The sequence below is a fragment of the Aulostomus chinensis genome, chromosome 1 (genome assembly GCF_037954235.1).
Source record: "Aulostomus chinensis isolate RoL2024-O1b breed Wild chromosome 1, RoL_Achi_v1.0, whole genome shotgun sequence".
In the NCBI taxonomy this organism is placed as follows: Eukaryota; Metazoa; Chordata; class Actinopteri; order Syngnathiformes; family Aulostomidae; genus Aulostomus; species Aulostomus chinensis.
The window spans coordinates 24,585,421-24,605,556 of record NC_141320.1 but is presented as its reverse complement, the minus strand read 5'-3'; the positions used below and the strand labels follow the sequence as shown (position 1 = coordinate 24,605,556).

At 45.2% G+C, this 20,136-nt stretch overlaps 1 protein-coding gene and 1 long non-coding RNA gene across 2 annotated transcripts; one reads left to right on the top strand and one right to left on the bottom strand.

The window, feature by feature from the left end:
• Positions 1-1,273: 1,273 nt before the first annotated feature.
• Positions 1,274-3,054, top strand: LOC147270862 (uncharacterized). Its single transcript, XR_015112517.1, has 4 exons — positions 1,274-1,376; positions 1,517-1,607; positions 1,717-1,794; positions 2,810-3,054. It is a non-coding gene; the product is annotated as an uncharacterized LOC147270862 (long non-coding RNA).
• Positions 3,055-13,060: 10,006 nt separating this feature from the next.
• LOC147270861 (carbonyl reductase [NADPH] 1-like) lies at positions 13,061-19,996 on the bottom strand. Its single transcript, XM_086202214.1, has 5 exons — positions 19,865-19,996; positions 19,058-19,179; positions 18,747-18,916; positions 18,243-18,350; positions 13,061-13,430 (listed from the first exon to the last, which is right to left on the bottom strand). Exons 2-5 carry the CDS (start codon positions 19,168-19,170, stop codon positions 13,282-13,284), a joined length of 540 nt encoding a protein of 179 aa, XP_086058340.1. The 5' UTR covers positions 19,171-19,179; positions 19,865-19,996; the 3' UTR covers positions 13,061-13,281.
• Between the last annotated feature and the right edge of the window lie 140 nt (positions 19,997-20,136).

Genomic DNA, 20,136 nt, shown 5'->3' with positions numbered 1-20,136 from the left:
TTCCGGAGAGAACCCACGCAGGCACAGAGAGAACGTGCAGACTCACACAGAAAGACCCCGTGCCCTAACCGTGACTCGAACCTGAATCTTCTTGCTGTGAGGCCACAGTGCTGACCACTGCACCACCGTGCTGCTCCCTGAAGCATCCAGCTTGAATGAAAATGGTGTGCTTGACTCATTTCTTGAAATGTGCCAGGAATTTTGAGACTTCCAACAAAGACAATAAAAGACAACAGGAGAAATTCTTTTGGAATGTTCTGGTAACATTTCCACCTGCCTCAGCAGAACCAGCCACAACACACTTTTACTTGAATTTATCTTCTGTCCCACTTTTTTGATTTGTACATCATCCATCCATCCATCGGCTCTCCCAGCCACGCCTTTGGTCACCGTGGGCTCCACCCACAACCTTCTTGCTGGGGGGCCACGGTGAGGACCACTGCTCCATAGATGCAATATAGCAACTGCAGGACCAAATCAGATATTTGGGATTCTGTTCCCCTTCCATGTCACCCCAGTGAGCACATTACTCCTCTCCTTTTTTATGGATACAACCAAAGTGAAAAAGTAAGCAGCCGTCACCTGCATATAAACAGGAGTGCCAATGTCTACATTGTCCTGAGGAGAACCTGACCAAGCTCTCTGGGTGAACTGAAGCTTGAGCTGCACAGTTCCCTGAAACTGTTTCCCTGCACCTGAAGCAACACCAAGGAAGACACTCCAACATCCAAACATCTCAGTAGCACTGCAGCACCTGGGCAGTTTTAGAGGCGTTCTCATGCTGTCATTGTCGACCACAGTAAGTCTCTGCATGTTGCCTTTGTCTATGCAGCCGAGCGTAAGCAGGGAGCAGAATGCTCTCCCCACAGTTACCTTCACGTTAACAGCGTACATGCCAAATTGACAAGCTTGAATATTAGCTTGAGCATATATTTTATTGCAATAAGAGTTTTGCAGTGGGGAATGTACCCATCTTGTTTTTCTGCTCTGAGAGGCAGAAAGGATGTTGACTACCTGACAAAGCTGCTGATATCCATGAACAGAGAGGTGACTACAAACGCTGGCCCCCAACACCATGATTGATGATCAGAGAGAGTTGAAGACAGAAGCCTCAGGGTTTCCAGTGGTACTCAAAGTAAGTCTGGGCGTGACAGCTTCTTTCAAAGTGTTTTGATTTGATACACATTTTATTCTGACACTCCCACATGAGTTTGTGATGAGTCATCTAACAAGCTCATCAACATTTTTTAAAAATGTGGCAGTATATATTTGTGTTGCTGAGACATTTGCAGAAGCTAAGCTTGGCTATGCTAGTGATCTGATGCTGACAGCTCCAAAAAGCCTCCAAGAAACTCACCATCTCTCACCTGGTAAAGGTCAGTGACCAATGATGTCAAGGATGATGTGACAGGGTTTGCCATTAACATTAAGGTGTTTGATCATTTAAACCTGGTTGTTTTGGTATTACTTCCATAAGTAACTTGTAAATTCACATCATATGTTTGGTCACCAACAGGCTTCTGCGCTGCCGGTCTCATCGATTCTGTCCCTCAGAAAGCCACTGCAAGCCAAGTAGACAGACAGGAAAATAATGGTCTCATCTACCTGTAAGTAGTAGTACTTGACATTTATTGAATTTGTATTTCAACCTTAATCAACCCCAAAGAAAGTCTGAATGGATGAAGTTTGATGTAAAATCTCCTGTGTCGTTTCCAGCAACTTTGCATCCCATGATGAAGGTGCTTCAGGGGACGCTGGTGCTCCTGCTGATGCAGTCTGTCACAGGAAGCACAGGTAAAGTGTCGATCATATTTTCTCTCTTTGCAGCCAAAAGAGTCCCAGCCGTGTAGGGACGCCACGCCTGGGGTGGACACATGTGGTCGGTTGAAATGGTTGAATTGTGTGGTTCATTCATCCTTCAAACTGTCATCTGACCAAAACTGACAGCCTGCAATTATCTTTCTTTAAATGGTTTGAGTTATGTCCTGGTTCCCAATGAACAACTTCATGAAGTCAGGTTGGTTGGTGCTGGGACCCAGGGGGACTCAACAATGAAGGGAATGGCCTGAGCTGGTGTACTGAATGGTTTTCATGTTAGTGATTTCCGTAATTTCCGGACTATAAGGCGCACCTGACTGGAAGCCGCACCAGCAACATTTAGGTAAAAAACACAAGCCGCACTGGACTATAAGCCGCAGGTGTTTTAATGTTTCATCACCATATGTAAGGGTTCATGCACAAAGGGGATTGTCAGGAAAGAGACGGCTGTTTGGGGAAGCTTCCGATTTGTTAACATTTCCTACAAACAACAAGTTGCATATATGCATAACTTATAACAACAGTATGGAACATGTACCTACTGTGTAAACTGTACTGTATCACATCACACCACGTTTAAGACACACAAACTTTCACAGCATTCGAAACGTATTTACTGAGGAGAAATAAACGGTGCGCTCTCAGCGCACGTACCATAAACAAAGCTTACAGCGCTCGTCGAGGCAATGCTTAAATTAAGTGTTTTTTAAAAGTGCTAAATTAAAAGTGCCTGTAACAGAGCAGTAGGCCTAAAGGTGCAGTAACATCTGTTTGAAATATAACCAGCCTACCAGAAACCGCCAGCTGCACCGTTGTATAAGCCGCAGGGTTCAAAGCAGGGGGAAAAAGTAGCGGCTTATAGTCCGGAAATTACGGTTATTATATCCACCATCTGTACATTTTCTATGCCGCTTCACGGAAAAGCGGCATGGGGGCCACCCCTTTATTTATCAAATGACAATTATTATGATCCTTTTTTCATTTTCTCCAGTGAGGCTGGTCAACTCTGACAACAGCAAATGTATTGGACGAGTGGAGGTCTTGCACAACAACCAGTGGGGGACGGTGTGTGACGACCTCTGGGGACTGAAGGATGCCGAAGTGGTTTGTCAACAGCTGGGTTGTGGCCAAGCTGTGTCCGCACTACGTGAAGCAGTCTTTGGGGGCGGCAGTGGACCAATCTGGTTAGATAATGTGAAGTGTGCCGGAGACGAGTCATCACTATTTGACTGTCAACATAAAGGCTTGGGGAGGACCAACTGTGATCACGATGAAGATGCCAGCGTCGTCTGTGAAGGTACTTGTCTACATACACGTGAGCTTGATCTGATGATATCGGAGATCCTGTTTGACAACTAAATTCAAATGAACCAACAGGTGGTTCTTGGTCCCAGTGGGCTCCAAGTGGTTCGCTTTGTGTTTGTGCTGTGTTCAGCTTCATTTTTTTATATTCAGAGGGCATGTAATCAGTGCACAAACCATGGTGCAAAGAGGCAGGGCGGGACCTAATTATTCTTAGGTGTGGATCAGGCATGACATCACTCAAACCAACCAGAGTGCCTCGTATCGTTGCCTTTAGGGTATGCCAGGATTTTACATGTTGCCATATGAGAGACGCACCCATTTCAGCTCAGGAGGAGTAAGCGCTTCTTATCTGGAGAAAGTGACCTCCTTGTGTGCCGGATGAAGGCGGGCATTCAGGTCATGTTTAGAAACAGGAGCAGCAGGAATCCACTGAAGCCATCTGAGGTGCAGCAGGCCTGGGAGGAAGTGGCGGCCGCTATTCCAACTTTGTCCGGCATCAATAGAACTGCATTGCTATGTTGCACATCTGCTCATCTGATTGATGCGCCCTTTAAATAGCGCTTGAACCATAACAGGATTGACCAAAGACCAACCTCTTCTTGTTCTACGGTGCGAATTTATTCTGGTATTCTAAAATGTCAGTGCAGCATGGTTGCACCACACTACACCTCATTAACATACTTAAGCACCTGTTGGCACAGTCGGAGTGCAAGTTCGTTTGTTAGTTCAAGGGCGAGGGCTCTTGACACTAAGACATCATTTTAGCTGGCTCGAAACTATGATGATGCTGACACTTCACCGGGCGCCAGCTTTTAGATCACTTAAATAGGGCCCATAGACTGAAGAACCCTCAGGTACCGTTCTTTCTTTTTTGTAAAACAGCTTCTGCCACTGGATGCCAATATTTAGCCTCTGGTATGCCACAGCTGGCAGGATGAAGGAGTCCGGCGGGTTGGAGGGAGCTGCTGTTGTAAGCTACTCAGTACTCAGTTGATAGCCAGTGGATGTAGCTGATGTAAAAACAATGGATGAATCTCATGGAACTGGCCTTAATCAGGCTGCACTCATTGTTCCTGGTCTACTTGTGATGCTGCAGCAGCAGCTGCTCTCCTATTCCTTCTTGCTCCCCCTCCTCCCAGAACTGATCTCATGCCACCAGCGACTGTTCCCTGTCTCTGCAGATCTGGTCTAATTTCATTGTTCTCCTCGGTCTAAAAACAAATGAAAAATGTCACTGGGTAAGACCTCTAGTTTGCAAACTGACTTACTGCGGTCTGCCATCATTACTTCAATACAGACAAGTGTCTGGTCCTTTTCCTGACCACCATTCATAGGAAACTCAATATTCATTCAAACTTACCTTGTTGTATTCATAGTCCATTTCACTTGTGTCTCCCCCTCACCACCCAATGACAGCAGCCGTCTGTGTGCTGTGTTGTGTGGTGTAACACCCTCCTCCAAAGGCGTTCAGTGCAGGCCTTTGGTACATCACATAGCTTGTGCCTTGCATTTTTTGCCTCCAGTATTTTGCATCCTGAGGTAAAAACCCCCATGCTGCATATTGTTGTGTGCTGAAGAGCCAATTGGTCAAAAATAATGATAACTGATAATTATAAATATAATTAATAATATATATTAATAATTCGGGGCACCACCCTGGAAACTATAAGACAACCAAACTTGTAACAGTTACCAGTCTCTAACAGAGTTGATCCACCAACAGTCAATATCCTGTACCATTAACTACCTGGGGACAGCTCTGATGTTGGAGGAGGAGGTCCGAGCACTGCTGTTGCTGAGACACGTGACCACAAGTTGGTACACAAAAGATACTACGACTTCTCTCATGTAATAAAAATATATTTATTAACACAGTGCATCAATCAATCAGCAACACGTTGGTGTAACGGTTATCGAACCAAAAGATACAAGTGATAATATGTGTGTGTGTGTGTGTGTGTGTGTGTGTGTGTGTGTGTGTGTGTGTGTGTGTGCAGCTAGGCTAGTTAGCTGAGGCTAGCTAGGCTCAGCTAACTAGCCGCTTGTTAGCACCGTGGAGGTAGAACTTACGGAATGTTCATAACTAAGCAGAGCATTTCGTGATTCAACGAGACTGAGAGAGAGAGAGAGACAGACAGAGAGAGAGAGAGACAGACAGACAGAGAGAGAGAGACAGACAGACAGAGAGAGAGGACAAAGGTAAACCCAAAAATGTGTGTTAACACATAACCGGTAACGCCTTCTTGAGAGGTCACGGTTATTAATAACTAAAATCAATAAATAACGTATAATTCTATGTAATTTCTGCTAATTACAGGACTTCGTCACATCAACAGAGCATTCATAGACATTATAGAACACACTAAGCTATTTCTCTGCCCAGAAAATGCCTAGTTAAGGGAATCCTTACTTGACCCGGTGGAGCGGTAAGGGATTCAGTTTCCGTGTTCCGGAGCGCGGTTCGGCTCGACTCGGAAGGCAGCAGAGCGGCGGCGGGGCAGCCTGCAGGGTCTGCTGGAGTTACTGGTGGAAAGGATGAAGAAGCTGGGATGGGCTTTCTTTCTCCTGGGACCAGTTCACGCGGGTTGCGTGGCTCGACGGTGGCTTCTCTGGACGAGTGAACAGGAGGGAGAGAGTTGTCCTTGTGGGGGCTCTGTCGTTGCTGCACTGTACTCGAGGTCCGAGGTGGAGAACCGGAGGGTGGGATCTTCTGAAGACGTTGCAAACCACCCAAGGGAAGACAACCACCGAGAGAAGAGGAACACCGAGAGGCGAAAATCACAGAGAGAGAGAGAGAGTCTTCTTCACGCTGAAGTTTCTATGTGGAGGCCGATGATGTCACTTCCTGTGGGATGATACTGGCTCTCAGCCAATAGCATTTTGACAGGTTCTTGGATGTGGTCAGTGGCCAGGTTCTCAGAGGGGGGCCAGTGGCCAGAGTCATCACACCTCCTTTGTGACCCTTTGTCCAAGAACATGTGGTCACTTGAATTCAGGCTTTGAAAAGAGGTGTTAGGCCTCACAGGCCGAAAGCCTCTTCAGCTGGACTGATTGTCACATCTCTGAATTAATCTCTTGGTCTGGTTGAGTTGGCACAACAATATTCATCAGGGCAAATGTGCTGAGTCAGTGTTTGCTATCGTGCTCATTTGAGAGACAATCCTCAGTGTGCACCCTTAGCCCACCTGTTTGCAGGCGTTTGTGAGTGATGTCAATTCGTAGGTTTTACAAGTGAATGTTTTGCGAATCGGGTGCTTGTTGGTGGACCAAAACAGAGACTGCTGCTGACAGGTCAACGAAGACGGCTGCTAATGGTGAGAATGTAGCAGTGGGTTCAGTAATGACAAACCCCTTTAGAGATATCAGAGGATCAGGAAAAACAGAGAGATAGAAACCAAATTACAAGAGAGTCCAACACTCAAATGTTAAAGGTCAGACAATGTGTCACCACCAGGCTTGGACACAGGCGCAGGGTTCAGGTGTGTCAATGAAGTCTTTATTGAAGGTTTCCAGGTGACTCCAAGTTCTAGGAACAGAAAACAGGCTCCGAACCTGTCTTACAAGATCACCCCTCTCCTGTCGGGGAAGAGGCGTGGCTATGAGAAATATATGAAAGAACGCTCCTCTGAAATGGAGGAATAAACGCAATAGGCTACGAAAAGTCAGCAAACAAAGGCTATAAAAATGTTAATTAAAAACTAGACGAAGGTTGACAAATTAACAAAATCTCTTCCTTGGTGGTAGGAAAACACAGAACACTGATTGAGGCTGTGGTCAAAGGACTGGGGTGAACCCACGGAGACGGAACACTGGCACAAGACAGAGGGAGACACTGACAACATAGAAACACAGGGTAACAGGGATCAGATGCCATAAGACCAAGCCACAAGAGGAAGGGCAAGTCAGCTGAAACAAGAGGACAGTTTCTTTTCAAAATAAAACAGAAAACGACAAGACAAAACATGGAGACGGGAGAAAAACCAGACTTGACCTCACAGGTGACACAAGGAGCTGTGACGAGATCATTTTAGTTATTCTACTCACCTGTAAGTTCTCAAGTCATGAAAAACACTGACTTCTTTTAATCCTAGATTTACTGTCTGGCTCACTGGAACCTTGAAGATTCATACGGTGCCTTTTTCCATAATTTCCAAAAATGTGGCAGTAAAACTGGTATTTACGGACTTTATTTTCCATTTTATCAGGCGCTGACAGCACTTCGGCACCAAATCCTCCAGTGAGGCTGGTCAGCCCTGACAACAGCAGATGTTCTGGACGAGTGGAGGTCTTTGTAGGCGACCGGTGGGGAACGGTGTGTGACGATCGCTGGTCACACAGGAATGCCAAAGTGGTTTGTCAACAGCTGGGTTGTGGCAAAGCTGTGTCCGCACAAGGTAACGCATACTTTGGGCAGGGCAGTGGACCAATCTGGATGGATAATGTGAAGTGTCAAGGAGACGAGTCGTCACTATTTGACTGTCAACATAAAGGCTTTGGGAGGGCCAACTGTGGTCACAATGAAGATGCCAGCGTCGTCTGTGAAGGTACTGGTTTAAATACACATTTCAGATTTCACCAACCGTACAATGAGAGTAGAAGTACATTTTCTCACCATAACATTGACAGTTGTAAATAAACCCAGCCTGCAGCACCAGTCAGTAAAATGTGATACTTGGGTCTGCTTAGGAGGGGAAGATATACAGGTTTGATTGACCAAGGATGGGACACCTTCCACAGTCGGTCCACCTCACCTGCAGCCCCCTTGACAAGCTTGATCCGATGATATTGGAGATCCTGTTTGACAACTAAATTCAAATGAACCAACAGATGGTTCTTGGTCCCAGTATTCCAGTCACTACCACTCAGCAACACAAATGGTGTAATTTGTGAGGGCTAGAAGAAATTTGGATTTTAAAAGTAGAAAAAGAACTCCCCCAACCAACAGTTGTCCTGAGGTAACAGCTTCAGTAGCGTTCCAAAGTCACTCATGTACTGCTGACTTTTACTCCTGAAATTGACTTTGCAGATCAGGAAATATCTGCTTTGTGCCTCTGGAAGTGAACGTCAACCATCTCAAAGCTGCACCCAAGCTTTTAGGTCTCCTAACATAATTTAACCAACAGGGACAGAAAGAGCTGAAGTGGAGCATCAAAGCCTTGAGACCAACCAAAGGAATCCTAGTTTTGTTCTCATTCAGCTGCACGTGACTGTTGGTAGCATATGGGTAATATAAGAGGGTGTGTTTAAAACGCCCTTGTTGACGTGGAGGTGCCTGACACCTGCAAGTCCTCAGAATGGTGACTCAGGAGCAGTGATTAAATCTGGTCAGTGGAACAACAAGGTGTCTGTGGGGTTGAATGTCACTGTGAGGAGCGTCACTGGTGATGCAGAGTAGGAGCACCTTTATGATGGTAATTCAGTCCCTTCACAGATTTGGAACGGATTCATCAGCACTGTGTATTTTCACATCTACAGAAATGCTAGGTGGTATTTCAGGACCAGGAACAGCATTTATAACCATGCTTTCTTTTCATTCTTCTATTTTTAGGGCCTTAGTGACTTGGTGTTGGACCGGCCTGATAAACTCCCTGCAGCGACCCTCCTGATCCAGTCTAGTGTTTCCAATATCAAATGTGGTTGGTTTTTGGTGTCAAGGTACTTTGTGGGGTATCCTCAAGCTGGCTCTGTTAGGCTCACTTGTAATGGAACTCCTTCATCCTTTCCTGTTTTCACTGGGACAAATTTCTCTGTTCTGTTTTGGTGAAAGTTAAACAAATGGTGTAACTTGATCTCAAGGGTCGTGCTGTTGACATTAGTAGTTAATCAGAGGAGCCAACTAGGCAACATCTAATTTGGGTTCTTCAAATTGGGGGAAGTGTGACAGTCCTGTTCTGACTGCTGATTGTCAGTGAGTTCATTTTAAGAAATTCATCTGTAGTCATGTGGTTTGTTTCAAATTGTCAGCTTTCTTGTGTTGTTCTCTGTCCTGGTTAATTCCTGTTTTATTTTGAAATCACAGGTGTCTGTTTTCCCTCCTTTTTTCTGGGGACTGTACCATGAAACAGAGTCAGCATATCCAGGTCATTTTCTCACTGTGGTTTGGCAAATAACATCAGTCAGGGATCAGCGGTAAAACTCAGTACATCAAGCCAGCATCTCGTCTCCTGTTTTTGTGTGTGTGTGTTCACATGAAAGGGGCGGAGCCAGCACTAGGTGACCGTCCTTCAACATGGAAAGGTGGAGAGCGGTGTGTTTCACTCCAGAGGAACATATTATAATCCTTCAGGCAACATTTCTCCATGTACACATTTTCTGCAGCCAAAACAGGAAGGAGCTGATTAAAATGACCAACTGTGAGAATGATGAACCTGTAACTCTTAATTTCTCTCATTTAATAAATCAGGTGGATGGCATTTTCATTTCAGCGTCAGTGTCATTCTTTCAGCTGCAGCTGGGTTTGGATTCGTCAATGCGCCAGTCATGCAGAAACATGGCGGGAGACCCGGTCGGACTTGGATCCATCCCACTGGCTGTAGAGACATGTTCCACAAGCTGCCAAATAAAAATAGGGGAAAATTCAGTTTGTTCAGAGAGACGTCTGTGACTGAGCTCAGCTGTTCAGGACACGGAAACTCTGAAGATGTGGGTTGAAGGCAACTGGATTGTTTCAGCTTGCTTGAAGAGGTTGGGCCTCTCACCCAGCAGGCTTCTCCAGGTCTAAGTCACAGGTGAGAAGTTGAAGCTTTAACGACTGTGAGGGCGTGACCCTCAGCATGTTACTACACTTTAGGAAGCAACCTGGGTGTAACGAAGAGCCCTTCGTTAAGATAGTAATGTATGAAGGTTGCACGGGGGTTGTTTTAACAGTACTTCACAATTAGCACAGCACTTTAATAATGGCACACGCACTTTAAGATCGGCACTTTATTGAGTGTTGCACAGTAAATTACAGAGCGGATTTGCACACGGCTCCCTATCCAGCTTGCGGCATCTTTATTTATTGATTATGTATATTTATTTATCTATATAACCGTGCCTTGGTGGCGGTGGTCCTCAGGCGGGGGTGTCTGCGCCAGTATCGCTCCACCTGTCGGCAGAGAGATGTAACGATGAGGACTGGAGGCGTCGAGCAGTGGAAGGAGGTTTCGGGGTGTCAAAGCTCCACAGGGTAGAGTGCAATAGGGTGCCAGTGTTGGATTGTGCCACTCACCTTTCTGTTGTGTCCGCGTTCAAAAGAGTCCGGGCGGGTACCGTCACCGGATAAATGTTCCGGGAGAGACCACGGTCGGAATGGAGAGGGGGGGGTGTTGCTGCTGGAACTATCTGGGCAAATCTAGTATATTGGGGAGTTTGGCCAATTTTTAAGGACCTATAACCATAAATCATGGGTGAATTTTAGACTGGTAATTTCTGTTTTTTTTGATGTGGTGTTGGGAGCTAAGAGATTCTGGGGATAGAGGGAGATCCCTGCTCTTGGTCGGGGCCAGGGGGGGAAATTCTTCAAGCGGGTATATAAGGCGCCAGTTTCCATCTGCCCGGGGAATGGTTGAACCTCTGTCACATCTGGTCGTACACCTGTTTGCCTGGGAATAAAAAGGTCTTCTTGGAAGGAATTGCTGTACCGGACTCTTTCTGTTCATTCCATGCCACCTCCACCGCAAGGAGGGTCAACTGTTCACACTGGGACTTTTCTGGCCTTTTCTTTTTTTAAAGCTTTGTTTTGATTTGTATTCTTATAGAAGACACATCAACAATATGCAACAGAAGGGAGACACCCATTTTAAAGAAGGAAAAACACTCAGTCACTTCTCCACCCATTCAGATGTTATACTGATGGATTTACACTTCCCATGATGGCTCAGTGAGCATCTCTTCTAGCCATCTATTAATCTATCCATCTATTTGTCCCAGTGCTGCTGATATTTATCAGTCCTTAGATTTAACCAGAAGGTCATCCTTTCCATAGTTTGGATACTGGTCACGATATCAATCCAGTCCCACTCTGTTGGAGGTGTGGCTTGCAACCATCTTGGAGTTCCAGTCTTCTTGCTGCTTGCTAATAATATTTAGAGAAGATCATATTTGTCTCGCCCCAGCATTTGAGGTGCAATGTTTCCCAGGTAAATTGTGGAAACAGAACTGTGAATTTCATGGTCAAATTTTGTTGTATTCCATGCATCATCTAAGCCAGTAGGGCTGAATAACTGAGCAGCTCCAGAATAAATGAAAATGGTCTGCTGGCTGCTCACCACAGCTCCTCCAACACAGCCCCTTGGCCTTCTCCCCTGTCTGCAAATGCTCCCATAGGTGGTCTTTCCTCACTAGGATCAGGGCCCTGCCGTGTTTGTACTGACAGTCAGTGTGTGGTTGTGTGCGTGTGTGTGTGTGTGTGTGTGTGTGGTCATGTGGGTTGGGAAGGCTGGGTTCTTAACATTTATTGTATTGCTTCATTGCTTTATATCGTATTTAATGTTGCCTGTTTTTCTTTCATTTCTGTGAAGCACTTTGTGTTGCAATTTCTGTATGAAAAGTGCTGTATAAATATAAATATAAGTAAAGTAAACATTTCAACTTAGGAGTTATGAAATATCTCACCAGAGTCCACCAACAAAAACCTCTCCAGAGACCAGAACTCCTGGAAGTTGACCGCACAGAGCAAATATTCCACCACCCTTCTTCTGTGACGACCATTCCAGATTCTTTCTCCCATTTGAATGGAACCTTATCTGTTGACCGTTTGTCATTCGATCCAATCCTGGAGTGCAGTTTAGTTTCTTACTGTCCTTATTTTTGCCCATGTCAAGAAATATGTCAGTCAGGCTGGCCTCACTTTCCATGAGTAGTTTGATCTGAAAATAAGACCCGGTTTGAAGATTTCTAAAACAAAAATCCTCTTGTTCCTAACACATATATGACAGACATTTTTGAAAATGATCAAATTCTCCGTTTGATGTAACTGACCAGTATGAGGTGATTCCCCTTCCTTAGCAATGATTGGACCTCCCGTCGGGCCGTGCAGGCTTGAAATCAGGCTCAAAGGCCATCCATCTCAGTAATTTGGACTGACTTTTGAGCAATGGAGACGACCGTTCCTTAAACCATACAAAGGCACAATGTAGACCATTGGTTCAGGCTTAGGGTTAGACAGATGCAAGAAAGATCAAATTGGCCCCAAAAAGTGTAGAAACATTTCTGTCCATTTAAAATGAGATTATTGTCAAAGAATCTGAAAATATGAAAACCTGACATTTTAAGCTTATGAGGACGGGGCGGGAGGAGGTGTTTCCTAGCACCACAGTGGATTCTGAGGACCCCCATTATTTATTGGGACATTTTCCATACACACACACAATCAGGCCAAAACCCTTAATTATGAGGACCACACTGGTTTAAGTGGTCAATACTAACACACACACACACACACACACACACACACACACACACACACACACACACACAATCAGGCCAAAACTCTTACCTATGAGGACAGCACACTGCTCAAACTGTACACTACACACATACATTAGTGTTGTTTGGCAATGCATCAGTGAAAAAGTACCCCACTGGCCCATTACCTGGTATTATCAGAGAGTAATATTACTAAACTGTAAGACTAATACTCTCTCCACAATACTCTGCTATCTAAATGCAATAAACACTGAAAATTTATTTTATATATCAAATTTGCACTGAATGCTATTTTTAACTAAATTTTGTTCCTTTTATGTACCCTCATGTCCTGAAATGACAATAAATGGTGTTTGAATCAGTTAATAAGTCATGAATAATGTATTCATGTGTTTTCACATCTTTCAATTCAAATCAACTGTTGATTTACGATTTAAATCGACATCAAAAATCTGAAGTGCAGAGTAATGTATCCCACCATAAAGTGCACAGCAACACTTGAGTAAGGAAATGACTTCATCACAAGTACTGCCCTGAGAGAACTGCAAAATATTGATTTCAAATTTAAACAACAGAAATTGAGCGGAACAGGAAGTCCACTGCACAAGAATCAAGGGGTAAAAACAACCCTCAACCACAGACCCAACACATTCACTGTAACAGCAAAGAGGTCTCTATCAGACCATATTTCTTCAAACATCAGGCCCCTGGTCCTCACAAAATCTCTGATGTTTTGAATGGTCCTGCTCATCAGAACAGGGTGCTCAGGAAGCCTGCACTGCCACACTCCAACTTTGTGTCAAGGTGTCCCTTTGAAATGGGAGTTTTGAAGTGTTTCATGACAGCACTCATTTCATCCTTGGTCCAGGGCCTTTCCACACATCTTCTTGATTTGAACTCTGTCAATCAAAAAAAAATCTCAATTAAGATAGTGAGGACAGTAGCTGTTATAAATTCAGTTTAATATTTTTTAAATGACCTTTGAGCTGCTGAAATTAAGGTTCATTATGTTCAACACCAGGCTTGTCCAAAGTCCCGGCCAGGGGCCAATCATGGCATGAGGTCAGCTTCTATACGGCTATATAGTTTTGGCCCACCACCACTGTCAAACAGAACTAAGAACGCATGCAGACCCAGAACACAGTTTCTCTTTCCACTTCATGGTGACAGCAGCACTCTGGAACTTCCCCTGACTGTGTGCCCCATACAGGCCACTTTGTTCCATGGCAACTCTTGATGAAAAGAGGACGACTGATTTTGAGGGCTGATGCTTCCAGGGAAGGTGGAAATTACAATATCTGTTCACGTCAATTGCTTAACACAGCAAATATTTTGCCTTTCATGGTTAAAGTACAAGTACATCAGCTCTTGGACATTTGCACATTTTAAAATCTGGCCCTCTTTGAAAAAAGCTTGGACACCCTTATGATATACAAAGGTCACACACAGTAGTATTTCTCTTAGTGATGTACACATGAGATGATGACACCATGTACTACATTGAACTGTGCTTGTAGTATTCTGTCAAGATTTATCTATTCACTTCCATGTGCTGATGTACTGATACCACACTCTGGGTCACACACAGTAGTATTTCTCTTAGTGATGTACACATGAGATGATGACACCATGTACTACATTGAACTGTGCTTGTAGTATTCTGTCAAGATTTATCTATTCACTTCCATGTGCTGATGTACTGATACCACACTCTGGGTCACACACAGTAGTATTTCTCTTAGTGATGTACACATGAGATGATGACACCATGTACTACATTGAACTGTGCTTGTAGTATTCTGTCAATATTTATCTATTCACTTCCATGTGCTGATGTACTGATACCACACTCTGGGTCACACACAGTAGTATTTCTCTTAGTGATGTACACATGAGATGATGACACCATGTACTACATTGAACTGTGCTTGTAGTATTCTGTCAATATTTATCTATTCACTTCCATGTGCTGATGTACTGATACCACACTCTGGGTCACACACAGTAGTATTTCTCTTAGTGATGTACACATGAGATGATGACACCATGTACTACATTGAACTGTGCTTGTAGTATTCTGTCAAGATTTATCTATTCACTTCCATGTGCTGATGTACTGATACCACACTCTGGGTCACACACAGTAGTATTTCTCTTAGTGATGTACACATGAGATGATGACACCATGTACTACATTGAACTGTGCTTGTAGTATTCTGTCAATATTTATCGATTCACTTCCATGTGCTGATGTACTGATACCACACTCTGGGTCACACACAGTAGTATTTCTCTTAGTGATGTACACATGAGATGATGACACCATGTACTACATTGAACTGTGCTTGTAGTATTCTGTCAAGATTTATCTATTCACTTCCACGTGCTGATGTACTGATACCACACTCTGGGTCACACACAGTAGTATTTCTCTTAGTGATGTACACATGAGATGATGACACCATGTACTACATTGAACTGTGCTTGTAGTATTCTGTCAATATTTATCTATTCACTTCCACGTGCTGATGTACTGATACCACACTCTGGGTCACACACAGTTTTGTTTGCCCTGGAGAAGCAAGAAATTATTTTGTTGAATAGCTAGTACAATATCCTATCCATCTATGGAGAAGTTCACTTTCTACACCAAACAATACTACTTACTGAATAGCAGCTTGAACTTCTGGGTTGAACCTTCATTTTTTTTCTCAGTGGGGTAAGTTGGTCAGAGATCTTACTGGCTTAAGTTATTTTTCACTTTCCCTTACCAGGGGTCTGCAGCCTTTTTAGGCAAGGCAAGGCAAGGCAAGGCAATTTTATTTGTAGAGCCCGTTTTCACAAACAGTTTGTCTCAAAGGGCTTCACATGGCATCATAACAACATCCTCTGCCCTCAGACCCTCACATCGACTGAGGAAAAACTACATAGAAAACCTTTAACAGGGAAAAATCTGAGAAACCTCAGGGTGAGCAACAGAGGAGGGATCCCTCACCCAGGACGGACAGACGTGCAGTAGATGTTGGTACAGAGAAGAAAACAGTTTACAATACAAAATGTGGGAAACACGGAAATGTTAATAACAGTTGAAGAAGGAAGCTTCTGGTAGGGGAGGCAGGGAGAGCAAGCCAGCTTGATGGGGGACTGGATGGTAGACTGGTTCATGGGAGGGGAGGCAGGGAGAGCAAGCCAGCTTGATGGGGGACTGGATGGTAGACTGGTTCATGGAAGGGGAGCGCAGGCCAGTGTAACAGTAGGGAATAAGAGGGGGGGGGGGGCGATGCAGGCGGCGGTTGGGGCTCTGGTGGATCTGTGGAAACACAGAGAGACTGCGAGACACCAAGGCCAAACTACAAAGTGCAACAAGTAGTGGTAGTGACAGTTCCAAAAATGTGCAGGGAGGAGAGGAGGAGAGAGGGGGAGAGGAGAGGAGAGGAGGGAAGGGCTCCATGTAACCTGATGTGTCCCCCAGCAGTCTAAGCCTGTAGCAGCATAGCTATCAATGGTTCAGAGCTACCTGAACCAGTCCTAACTGAAGGCTCTGTCATAGAGGAAGGTCTTAAGCCTGGACTTAAACGTAGTTAAAGTGTCTGCCTCTCTGACCCATGGAGAGATGCTGGTTCCACAGTAGAGGAACCGGTACCTGAAGGCTCTACCTCCCAGTCTGTTTTTATTGATACTGGGAGTCACTAAAAGACCTGCATTCTGGGAGCGGAGTGCTCTGGTGGGACAGGAGGGACTAATGAGCTCTTTCAAATAGGATGGAGCTTTATCATTGAGAGCCTTATAAGTCAGCAGAAGGACTTTGAAGTGGATTCTAGATCCTACAGGAAGGAGAGAAGCTAAAGTGGAGAGATGTGTTCTCTCTTCTTAACTCCCGTCAGAACCCTGGCTGCAGCGTTCTGGACCAGCTGGAGACTCTTTAGAGAGTATTTAGGACATCCTGACAAGAGAGAGTTGCAGTAGTCCAGCCAAGAAGTGATAAATGCATGCACCAGTTTTTCAGCACCACTCTGGGAAAGGATGTTCCTAATCTTAGCGATACTGCAGATGGAAGAAGGCGGTCCTAGTCACATGCTTTATGTGGGAGCTGAAGGAAAGGTCCTGGTCAAAAATGACCCCAAGGTTCCTTGCAGTTGTACTCGAAGTTAGGGTGATGCCATCTAGAGGAGTGATCCGATTCAAGAGTGTGTCCCTGTGGTGTTTAGGTCCAAACATGATGACCTCAGTTTTATCTGAATTGAGCATTAAGAAGTTAGAAGACATCCAGGATTTAATGTCTTTCAGGCAGTCTAGCAGATTAGTAAGCTGGCTTGTGTCGTCTGGCTCCATCGACAAGTAAAGTTGTGTGTCGTCCTCATAACAGTGGAAGTTGATCGAGTGCTTCTGGATTATGTCACCTAATGGGAGCATGTAAAGAGTGAAGAGAATCGGTCCTAAAACTGAACCCTGCGGTCCACCATATGTGACTCTGCTGTACTCTGAATGGTCATTATTAACATTAACAAACTGAAACCTGTCAGATAAGTAGGACTTAAACCATTTTAGGGCAGGTCCTCAATCCCAGTTTCATGGTCTAGTCTCTGTAGCAGGATGCTGTGGTCGATGGTGTCAAATGCAGCACTGAGGTCCAAAAGGACAGAGACGAGACCTCTGTCTGAAGCTGTAAGAAGATCAGTAGAGACTCTGACCAGTGCTGGTTCAGTGCTATGGTGTTCCCTGAATCCAGACTGGAAGGCTTCAAAGAGCTCGTTGCTGTGCAAATGTTCATGTAGCTGCTCCAGGACAACCTTCAAGGATCTTGGAGATGTCGGGGAGGTTGGATATCGGCCTATAGTTGGCTAACACATCTGGGTCAAGAGAAGGTTTTTAAGTAAAGGGTTGATGACAGCCACCTTAAAGGCCTGTGGCTCATAACCTGTGACTAAGGAAAGATTAATTTGGTTCAATATAGAAGTGTTGACTAGAGGGAAGGCATCCTTAAGGAGGCTTGTCGGGATGGGATCCAGCAGACAAGTGGCTGACTTGGAGGAACCGACTGCAGAAGTTAATTCTGACAGGTCGATGGGGGAGAAACTGTCCAAGTGAGCACCAAGTCTGGGAGGTGCTTCTATGGGGACTGTAGTCTGTCCTCCATTACTGGTAATCTTTGTTCTAATATTCACAATCTTTTCAGTAAAGAAAGAAAGGAAGTCGTTACTGCTGAGAGTTGGGGGGATGCATGGCTCAACAGCACTATGGTTCTTGGTGAGCCTGCCCACGGTGCTGAAGAGGAACCTGGGGTGGTTCTTATTCTTTTCTATCAGGGACGAGTAGTAAGCGCTTCTAGCATCACGGAGTTCTTTTTATATATTAATAAACTCTCCTTCCAGGCTTGGTGGACTTCCTCGTGCTGGCTGGAATGTGTCTTCCTTTCCAGTTGTCTGGTCTTCTGTTTCAAGGCACGCAACAGCTTTTGTCTCTTCAGACGTTTGATTTTCTCTGTCAAACTGGTTTTGGCACCTGAACAGACATGTGAGGACGGCTGTTACAACACGCTTGGTACAAGTCAAGAAGAAACAGCAGGACACCGAACACCAGAGCAAGAGGATCAAGCAGAACCGGGCAGAACAGAACTGCTCTCAAGAAGTCGCTTTCAACGCCGGCGTGCGGGAGCGATGCACGGAACATCCCAGCCGTGCTTTCATCACACCCGTGTCCAGTATCTTTACCTCCAGCTTTAACCAGCGGCAGGAAGTGAGTCAACATGTCTCTGGTGGCGAAGAAGTTCGTCTTGAGCGTGACCTCGGCCTGGACGGCGAATGGAGCCGTGTCCGCCACTGTGGGGGGAGGGGGGATTATTATAACATGTATATTCTATAATATATTATCAACTGATATTTACTGATGTTATTAGCATTAGTTATGATATTCAGACGTCCTACACACTGAAAGAACACAACATTGTGAATTTGAAAAAATATTCAAGAATCTGACTGAATGGAAGTAAATCGATTCAGATCTCAGTATTTAGCCTGAAGGAGCCACTCGTCAGTTCAGGACGTTAAACGCTGCGACTGATCCTCAATCCAGCATTCAAATATGAGATTAACAACAAAATCAGAACAAAACAAACACATTTATTGTAACTAGGAATCATTATGCTGGTTAATCATTCGTCATCTGTCTGAGGTAAAGTGTGAGTCATGCAGGTGAATCTATCCGCCTCCTTCCACCTTTGAAGGCGATCCCGGCGTTGTTGACCAGGACGTCCATGCCGCCATACTTCTCCTTGAAGAAGGCAGCGGCGGTGGCGATGCTGCTTAGGTCGTTGATGTCCAGCTGGTGGAACAGGGGTTTCAGTCCCTCCGAGGCCAGGGACTCCATCGCCTCCTGGCCGCGGCCGCTGCAACACAACCAGACGACACGTTCCTCTCCATTCACAGAACTCGAGCCAAGCACCAGAATCCCTCGTCGGGACAATAAATGATTCCTAACAGCGGCGAGCGTCCCCGTGCTCCCGCAGAGGCACCTGACTGTTACCTACACGTCTCTGGCTGTCAGGTAAACGTCTCCTTGGAACTGTTTGCAGAGCGCCCGGACGATGGCCAGGCCAATGCCCTTGTTACTGCCCGTTACCACGGCAACCTTGGAAGACATGGCTGTCCCCTGACGGACAAACAGAGACGTTTGAATACTGAGTGAACAGAAGAGGCTGTGACGTCACAAGTTACAAGACACAAACGGCTCCCCAGGCTGTTCTGTTCCTGAAATTTGCTGAGTCATGATCACAGGTTCTGAAGTAACAGCCTCAAACCCAAATCTAACTGTGCAGTTACTAACATGTATCAAGTGGAATCATGTCCAGGACCCGGTGTAAGGTGCTCTGAACACTGTTACACAAAGAAGCAGGACAAACGTTACTGCAGGTGTCACCTGGAAGCTGTTGTTCTTTCATTTTGTGCTCAACCTGACACCCAAAATACATCAAAGGGCTCAATTTAGCTGTTTTGGCAGAACCATTTGCTCCCAACTGTAGGAAAAGTGCCAAGTCATAGCAGCAGCACTGGGATGACCTTTGACCTCCATGCAGCTTTTCATTTGTAATTTGATAGAGCACGGACACAGTTGCTGGCTGCTGCGAACAGCCGTGAAATTAGAGACAGAATCAGCAGTTAGTTCCCGTGTCATGAGGCATTTTGACATTTTAGCTCAAACGGCCACGAGGCCATGCGGGAATCGTCATCATACGGGAACTGAATCAGCTTTGACAAACGTGCCGGCTCGTTAACTTGCTAGCTAGCTAGCGCTCTTTAGCGGTGCTAACTATCAGCTGTGGGTGAGTCGATCTTACTGATGTGGTCTGGCGTCCCGGTGAGGAGCGACGGTCCCGAGCTGGTGACGCTACAGAGGAAAATTGGAGAAAACGAGCGAGTCGAATTGCGAGCTGTGCGCAGCTTGAGTGCGCGGAACCGGAAAAACAAGCTAACCACGTGGTGTTGGAGGCACCGCAGCGGCCGTGCAGCATGAAGACGCGGTATAACTGACGATTATTGAGGTGAAGTGTTGACTTGTTAACTTCATATGAACAATTAAACTCCCTCATTAGACATCTAATAATTTGCT

Excerpts from the sequence above, each read along its gene's own strand:
- LOC147270861 (XM_086202214.1), bottom strand. The coding sequence starts at position 19,170 with ATGTCTTCCAAGGTTGCCGTGGTAACGGGCAGTAACAAGGGCATTGGC. Across the intron at positions 18,917-19,057 it reads TACCTGACAGCCAGAGACGT|CGGCCGCGGCCAGGAGGCGA; the intron begins GTAGGTAACAGT and ends GTTGTGTTGCAG. Across the intron at positions 13,431-18,242 it reads GCCGCTGGTTAAAGCTGGAG|AGTTCAAATCAAGAAGATGT; the intron begins GTAAAGATACTG and ends TTTGATTGACAG.